Source organism: Microtus ochrogaster, unplaced genomic scaffold (assembly GCF_000317375.1).
Source record: "Microtus ochrogaster isolate Prairie Vole_2 unplaced genomic scaffold, MicOch1.0 UNK26, whole genome shotgun sequence".
NCBI classification, from domain to species: Eukaryota; Metazoa; Chordata; class Mammalia; order Rodentia; family Cricetidae; genus Microtus; species Microtus ochrogaster.
In genome coordinates, this window is record NW_004949124.1 from 3,693,312 (window position 1) to 3,702,484 (window position 9,173).

General features: G+C 48.1%; 1 protein-coding gene across 1 annotated transcript in view; it reads left to right on the forward strand.

The window, feature by feature from the left end:
- Alk (ALK receptor tyrosine kinase) overlaps nt 1–9,173 on the forward strand; it is a 739,399-nt gene that overhangs the window by 654,423 nt on the left and 75,803 nt on the right. Inside the window, exons 11-12 of the mRNA XM_013354040.2 lie at nt 3,047–3,141; nt 3,313–3,441. Coding sequence (XP_013209494.2) covers nt 3,047–3,141; nt 3,313–3,441 — 224 coding nt within the window. The remainder of the gene's footprint in view (nt 1–3,046; nt 3,142–3,312; nt 3,442–9,173) is intronic.

Consider the following 9,173-nt stretch of genomic DNA (forward strand, 5'->3'; position numbering starts at 1 on the left):
TGTTTCCAGATGAAGGAGATGCCGTTCCTTCAGCTCTTCCCTTTTCCCCGTGCTCTGGAGCTCATTTCAGTCTCTTCCCTTAGAGCAGGAAAGAGCCTGTGGGAAGCTTCTGGTCACCCCCATTGTAAGTAGTGACTTTCTGGGGACCACCTGACCACAGCTGACCCTCAGCAGACCAGTACCTCCAACGATGACCACCACAGGCCTGGGATGTTGGCGTTGAACAAGAAGGTTCATGCTGCCATCAGAGGCCAGTAACGGACAAGATCTGGCTCTCTGAGGAGGTCTAATCCTGTGCCAACATCTTGCGGAATGCTTTAGAGACTCATATATAAAACCCCTGCAGCCCCAGCTTGTATCTCCCATTCATGCAAAGAGGCCTGGTGGCTGCGAGGGAACTTTGCAGCAGCTCCAATCTCTCAGTCATTGAGAATGAAAGCAAGAAAAACCGAGCAAGCGAGGAGACTAGCAGTTTCCACTAGGGTCCGTGGCGAGAGCAGTGGAGATCTTGTCTCTTCCCCTGCTCTGCAGTCACACGACTCATTTATCTCTTTGCAAAGTCCTTTTAGGCAATGTTCTGATGATGCAGCTCAGCACAAAATCAACATGTGCCCTCGGCCTATTGGTAATGGATAAAGAGAGGAGGACCCGAGAGGAGAATGAGAATCTAGGTTGTTATGGGATCAGCGCCCACTACAGTGCCGGGTATCTTACATTCCCAACCAAAGAACATGATTCTTTATAGTCACATTTCATCAATTTATAATAATGATAATAATTTTTGCTTCATTCACAATGTTTTGTTTCATTTGAGACAGGAACTCACATAGCCTAGGCTGGCCTCAAACTCGCTGTGTAGTTGAGAAGGGCCTCGAACAACAGACATTTCTATTTTAAAAACAAAGCACTTGGGCTTTCTAATTGTGACCTTTAGACCGAAAAGGCTATATCTGACAAGATTTTACAAGATAAATGAAGGCACAGGCAGATGTGGGGATAGAGCAGTTGAGAATAATTGGCCACAAACACATTGTTTAGATAAAAGTTCACATCTGATTTGGAGAGTGGAGCAATAACTGTCCTCTGGCCAGAAAGATGTAAGCCACTGTCTATCCCTTCTAAGTGCTGACCAGGGTTACAAGCTCAGCTATGATGGGAGCTTCCACCTGGATGCAATTCACCATCCAGGCATGTCCAGCCTTGTTACATCAGAACAGGACACTGCCATCTACAACGTTCACACTCAAGAAAAGCTCAATCAAGTTACAAACAAATAAAAAGGATAATTGCCTGAAAAAAGCCTCATAATGTTGTCAGTAAGCTTGTGATTCTGTGTTGGGTCGTGACTGCATGTGACCCAGGTTGAACATGCAGGGACACTTCACTCCCTTCTTGAGCTGATGTCTAGAAGAAAAGACCTTCCCCTGACATTTCTTCTTGTATGCCTCTTCCACCTCCCCAAAGAGTATTTTTTTCCTTGTTCACTTCCTACCCTGGCCCACATTATCAGAGAGCCTGCACTCTCTCTCTCTCTATTACATAGATGATAGATAGATAGATAGATAGATAGATAGATAGATAGATAGATAGATAGATAGATAGATGATAGATAGATAGATCTTTCTCTCTCCTGTCTGTCTGCCTCTCATCCCCCTCTCTCTTTCTCTCTCTCCCATTTTCCCTCCTTGTTCTCCAACAGTTTTGGCAAGCGATAATTTACATGCCATAACATTTACCCATTTTTAAGTGTGCAAGTCATTGACTCTCAGCAAGTTTCTAGAATTCTACAAAGAATACTACAACCCAGTTTTAGAACAATTTCATCACCCCAAAATGAGGCTTTGTGCTAGTTAGCAGTCACTATTGCTCCCCTGCTAGCCCCAGGCAAGCACTAATCTGCTCTCTGTCTCTACAGATTTGCCTCTTCTAGATGATTCCTATCCAGAGAATCGCTCAATATGAGGTCTTTAGCTTACTGTCTGCCTTCTTTAACTTTGCATAATGCTTTTGAGAGGCATCTATTTTACAGCGTGTCTCCTGGTCCGTTCTTTTTTTATTGTAGATTAGCATCCCAATGTGTGGCTGTCTAACCACATGCGCTGTATCCCGTCAATGATTGACAGCCATGGCTTTCCTCTCTTACCATCTCAACACCCACGGCAGGCACTGCACTCTATTCCTCGGGTTATTCTGGAATCTAGGGAAAGAGTGCTTAGGGTTCTCAGGACACGGTCACTTTATCGCACAAGGGGAAGGTTGACTGATGGCAGTAGCCTTCCAGGAAGATTTCCCAAGAAAACAAACCAGGAAACAAATGAGTCCGTGACACCTTTCTGTTTATCTCAGCCTCATGCTTTCCCTGACTGTAGTCAGAGGACCTGCACTCTAAGCCATGAAATGGCTGGGAAGAAACATGATCTCAGTAAGTTACTGTCCAGACGTCATGACCCACTGTGGCTTGATTACAAACACTCCCAGGGGAAACAGTCGATCATCTGATATTTAACCACCAGTCAGAAAGCAGTAGCCGACACTGGACAAGAACCAGGATGCCTCTGTTGTGCAAGAAATTAACCCTGTAGTTGCTGGTTGATGGGGTCAAACCGCGCGCGGGGGGGGGGGGGTGAGAAGCCCCGTTGCCTGAACATCAGTTACTATCATACAAAAGCACTTTAATGTTTAAATAGTGACTTCAGCCTGCCCATGGGTGAGCATGAGCACAATACCCAGCCACCATGCATTTCTACCCAACACGCATGCCCAGAAAGCAGACGTCTCCCAAGCTCAGAACTCCAAACTGGCTCTAAAGGTTGCATTAACGGTCATACTCAGGATGGAGCACCCCTTCAGAAAGGGATGTGCTTCCGTGATGGAGAAGTAGAAATCGGGAGAGGTTGAGTCCTGCCCTCTTACCGCTGCTTTCGGAGGACAGGTAAGGCTGATCAAGCTAAATTTCTGCCCCGCAGAACACGCCTACTGCCAATGGCGCCTAGGACTTTACCTATGCTAGTGGTTCCTAACACTCGTTCTTCTTAACACCATACAGGTTCTGGCTGCAGATAGTCACGTGGTGGGGTCCAGGATCCCGGGCAACAGTGGCATTTGACAACATTTCCATCAGCCTCGACTGCTACCTCACTAGTGAGTTTTGTTCCTCTGATGCTTTGTTCCCTTAACCCAGTGACCCATGGTCTCTTCTCTAGACCCCCAATCTTAGCCATCTTGCCTCTTCTGCTTTCCCCACTTCAACCTATTCTCTCTCCCTACAACTGACTCTGCCTGACTCAGCCCACTGGCTCTTCTCTATTCCAGTCAGTGGGGAGGAGAAAATGCCCTCGAATGCAGTACCCAAATCCAGAAATCTGTTTGAGAAAAATCCAAACAAGGAGCCAAAATCCTGGGCAAACATATCAGGACCGACTCCCATCTTTGACCCTACAGGTAAGGGTTATTCTGGCACAGCCAGAAAACTTGAACAGCATTATTTCTTGCTGCTGAAGGCAAAAGAATGGCCTGTGTTGTGATTGGGGTGGGTACTGTGGTTAAAAGAAAATGGCTGGTCTCCAGGAGAGGCATCACCGCTTTTGTTATGGGACCCCAGAAAGAAGCTGTGTGGCTCTCTCATCCTCCGAGCAATGGCACTGAGACCTAACTACTAAAAATATACAAAAGAGGAACTTTTCGCTGGGGAACCCAACACACAATGGCAGGGAGGGTCAAGCTATGGCCAGTTGTTATGACACACACCAGTAGGCAAATGCTATAGAGGTGGAAACAGGAAGATCGTGAACTTGAGGCCAACTTGGGCTTCACCTTTAGGGACCTAGGGAGGTGTAAAGTGCTTGACATACAAGTTCCAGTACCCAGGGCCCAGTTCAGATCCCTAGTACCCATGCAAAGAGCCAGTCATAGTGACACAATCCCAGCCCTGGGGAGATGGAGACAGGAGGGTGCCCGTAGCTTCATGGGCAACCAGTCTTGCTGAATGGTGAGCTCTAGATTAAGGAAGAGACCTTGTATCAATAAGATTATCTGAAATCAATCTCTGGACTCTGCATGCACGTGCATACACACATACACACACACACAATACACACACACACACACACACACACACACACACACACACCATGGATCTTGGTTTCTAAGCCCCATCAAAGTGTGTCCAATTTCCCCCACGTGCTTTGGTGCATTGGTACTGACACTTCTCACTTGAGAAGCACGTACGGTACACAGTCTGCCACATCCTGTTGTATACATCTTCTTTAGAATAGCGGCATATAGATGATAAATCTCTAATTTCTACTTACAAGATAGAATCCTGGTTCTGTTCAAAGTACAAAATAATTAGAAGCTTGTATCTTTGACACCGAATTGGTTAGCTCTCTGCTCATTAGCAAAGTTTTAGTTTTGCTTCATTTTTGAAATAAGAGACAAAAGCTCCTTGAAACTCTTTGTAACTCCTTGATGGTTCCTGCCTGATCTGGTCAGCAACCAAGCTGAAAAAAAGGGGGGTTGTGTCTCTTTTTACCCTTAAAGCCCTTCCCCAAAAAAAACTTTTCGACCCTCCCACAGTGTACCTGGGAACCTAACCTAGAGAACACTATACCCTGCTGAGTGAGGGCCCTTCCCAAAGATCTGTTCAGTGTCCCTTCCTGTCACCCACACCTGGGGGACTCACCTCTGTATACTGCCTTGTTATAAGCTTGTGCACCTTGCAATTCCATCAGTACAGGAAGGGGAGCACCGTTCCCTTCCCATTCCCTGCGCTAAGTACACATGGTGGCAACCCCCACCCTGGCCTCATCACCAACCAGGACTCCAGAAACATCTACTGATTGGCTGGTGGGAATCTGGAAGTTTGAGCCAGGTGTCTGATGTCAACAGCCACAACACTACAACCAGCACTTAGGGAGCAGTGGTCCACCCAGCCCTGAGTCTGGGCTCCTTAGCACGTAACTCCCACTGTCCCCAAAAGAATAATCAATAAGGGCCCTTTGGCCACTCAGACAAACAAAATCCCATGGGAACTGGGAAAGGCCTATGAGTCCCCACCTTCTCCAAACAGAATTAGAAGCAGACAGCTCCCAGAGGGCTACCCTAGTGAGTAGCATTATCTCAGAACAACTGACTCCAGGTCAGAGGGAAGAAGAGGGTATTGAACCAAAGTTGTCTAGGGGTGGCCTTGAGGTTCGCTGAAAATGCTCTAGGACCCGGAATATGGAGCCGTTATTTTCCCAAGAACCCAGTGTCACATAGGGAGCTGCTTAAGGCAAGAGAAAGGGGGCTCAGCTCACACAACCCTTCCCTCATGTGCTCTATTGTGGGATGTATTTGTCTCCATTACAATTCAGGTTCCCTAGTCCCCTCTCAGTGTAGATCCCTTTAGATGTGTATTAGGGGGGTCTGTTTGGGGGAGACAAATTTTCTGGAAAGAAGGCCACTTCCACTAGACTTAGCCATATAGCCAGTGGGGAGAGTCCTACCTAGTCCAGGACTCACCTGACTTTCATCCAGACCCAACTGCTGTTCTTACGCATTTCTTCTGCAACCCATTCTGTGCTCAGAGTCACTGAACAGCACAACTCCAGGATGCAGCGCGAAGAACTCATAGTCTGGAAGAAGGAAAGACAGGTAGACAATGTAACCAGAGCAGGAGGGCGGGGAGAGGCTCCTGGAAAGGCAGGGATGGGGCACATCCACTCGGTGGTAACCACTCAGCGTGCACAGTCCTGGTACTTCCCTGTAGCCATCACTGTGTGTACCATAGCAGGGAGGAGGTCAGCAGTACTGGACACTCTGAAGCTTCCATCCAGGGTAGGAGAGTAGCTGGTGGGCCAGCAAGATATGTCTGCAGTGTCTGGTTTGATCAGAGCTCAGGGCATTGCCCTGGGAGGAGAAAGCTAGAAAAGGGCGAGGGAAAGGAGGGAAAGGGAGGATGGAAAGAAAAGAGAAGCAACAATAAAGGGAGGAGAGGGGGAAGTGGCAGGAAATCAGACAATGCCTGCCCCTGAGCTAGGCTTTGCCACCAGGCAGTTTGATGTCACACTGGCCTGAGGGTAGTCACTTCTACTCTGATTGAAGGGAGGAAAAAAGGTGGATTAAAAGACAGTGAGTACATATCTGCTAGGAAGGGGACCCAGGATGTGAAACCCAAAGTCTATAATCTTTGCACCAGCTCTGCTACTGCCGGTAGAGAGATCTCCAATCAGAGAGAAGGGCTGTGTGGGAAGGAGGTGGGGGGACGGTCCCAGAGAAGAGCCCCTGCGTGAGCTGTAAACAGCTCCCGACCCTCTGACAAAGAATCGAGGTGACAAGATAATAAGATTTTCTCTCCAAAGTTCAGCGCTGTCAGTTCTCGCTGAGTTGGAACAGGGGTGGTGGGTGGCATTTCTGCTGTCCTCCAGGCAGTCAGCACAGAAGCGACTGAATGCACAAAAGCCAAATGAAACCCGGCCTTGAGAAAGCTGTTACTCCCAATGCTCCCCAAACTCCTTGTGTACCACCACCCCCCCAAGCCATCCAGGCCCACTCCAGGGGAATGGGTGGCCAGGGGAGTCTCCAGCCCAGGTGCAGGGGGAAAGCCTGACCAGGTGACCAGGTGGTTGGCATACATGGCCTTCTCGGAAGCCTCTGAGTCACTTTAGTTAATCAGATGAAGAAGCTGGAGGAGAAAATGGGGCGAGTATTAAGTCCCGGGAAATTACGTTTCTCAGCTTTGCACATGCAATTACACTAACCAAATGGTTGGGCTAATACAATTAGGGCTACAGAGTCGGGCTCTTCTCTCTCCCTCTCCCTCCAGCCCTGACTCTCTCAACCTCCCTGACCCTGTCCCCACCTCAGTCTCTGTCTCTGTCCCTCGTGGTAACAGATGATGCTGCCACTGAGCGGGTACAGTCAAGCTCTGCCACCCTCCCTCCCTGAAATGTTCAGCTGAGGATTTGAAAGCTTCAGGGCCCTGAACCCTTCTCCCTTCTACTATGGGCTCAGGTGCAGTATAGGTAGGACCAAGGGAAACGTAATGCCACAGTTTTGGAATTTTGGCAAAATAAAAAAATCACAACCTTGCCTCTTCCAAATCTAGCCCTGGGTGTGTTTACCATTTCCAAGTATACAACATGAACAAAGAGGGAGAAAAACAAACCCGTGTAGAATCCGGAGTCAGTGAGATGATTCAGCTGGTAAGAGGCACTTCCTGTGCAAGCCTGTGACCTAGGTTTGATCCCTGGAACCTGGCATGAAAGAAGGGAACCAATACCTGAAAGTTAACCTCTGACCTGTACACAAACACCATGACCTGGGCACACACGCGCGCGCATGCTAGTGGTGGTGGTGATAGTGGTGGTGGTTGTGGTGGTGATGAATATATATATATGTGTGTGTATATATATATACATATACATATATATACACATACACACACACACACACACACACACACACGCGCGCGCATGCTAGTGGTGGTGGTGATGGTGGTGGTGGTTGTGGTGGTGATGATTATATATATATATCTTGATATAGGATATACATTTATATAGTCCTGAAAGGAAAAGAAGCCTGGCCTAGGAGTCAGAACCTCCATGCCATGGCCTGGCACATTCTCACTAGCCATGATCCTATGGTAATTCAGCCTCATATACATGCCAGCAAACACACAGGGATGGCTCATATGGGAGAAGCTTGTGTGAACACAGTGCCCACTCTTTCTACGCATTCCAAGTTTGAGACTGAGGCAATGATTCTGTTAAGTGCTTACCACAGAAGCAATAGGGTCTGAGCTCAATCTCCAGAACCCATATTTTAACCATACTGTAACCCCAGAACTGGCGAGGTACTGGAGCTAGCTAACCAGCCAGCCAATCAAATCAGTGAGCTCCAGACAAATCAGAGACCCTGTCTCAAGAAACAAGATGAAAAGCACCTGAGAAACAGTTGACCTCTGACTTCCACACTCATGCACACACAGGTGCTCATGCGTATATACACACATGCTCACATGTGCACACAGGTGCACATGCATCTGCATACACAAATGCAAACACACATGCACATGTGTGGACATGTACCTACACACATGTAAACACACATGCACACATTCATCAGCACACATGCATGTACTTGTACAGAGAGAGAGAAAGAGAGAGAGAGAGAGAGAGAGAGAGAGAGAGAGAGAGAGAGAGAGAGAGTTAAGGTTTAAAGCATTCCAGTCCTTTCTCATTCCCAGCTCCATGATTCCAGGGTCTGAGGCAATCTGGAGTAAAGGAGCCATAGCTTTCCTTGATCCTTCTCTCCCATTAACCCATGGCTCAGCTAATGTGCCCAGAAGTCATGGTGACAGACTGCCCATTTCCACACGTGCTCCTATGATTCAAGAACAGATGCCAATTCCAATGAGAAAGTTCTATGTGTTTCATATAAATTGATTGGGTCTATTTCTGCTAAATGCATTATCCACTCACTCAGAACAACTATCAGAGTTAATAGAATTTGTAGCTAGAGCCATTATGCTCCAAGCACGCCCTTCTGGGGATGACGACATTGTTGGAAGGAAGTCTTCCCAGGTCCCAGCCCCTCTTTCAGAACCCATCTTTTCATTTGGCGTCTTTGTGTGCCTCCGAGTCTTCTGTACTCAGACCCTATAGGCTTGGGCAAGTTCACTAGCGGTGCACACGGTGGGGTGAAGTAGCTTTGCCTTCTCATTAGCCCCATCCCTAAATTGAGACCACTTCATGGAGCTCCAGCACATTCTGTCCCCTTCCCCCTTGATGGTATTGTAGACATCCCCGTGGCAGGCTAAGGATGGAGAGGGAGCCAAGTTCCCACCTTTAGCCATAGCTCTTCACTGGGGACTAGTCTGGGAGGCAGGGAGTTCCAGGGTATGAGAACGGCATGGGACAAGGACAGGAGATCAAGAGGACCCACTCACACCCAGGGAGCACCCATATTAGAGTCTTCGGTAACCTGTCAGTAGCAGCTTCCCCATTAAACACCTGATCATGGACATTCTCGGGGGCTTCCCTACTCCAGGGGCATCCTCACCCAATCTTCATAGGGTGCCCTGTCTGGAGGCGCTACCCCTATGTGTTGCCCATTGAACACACAGGTGCCTGGGCTCCTGCATGCCTGTGGGATATCTGACATGGGACATTAACCATCCACTTTTCACCAGG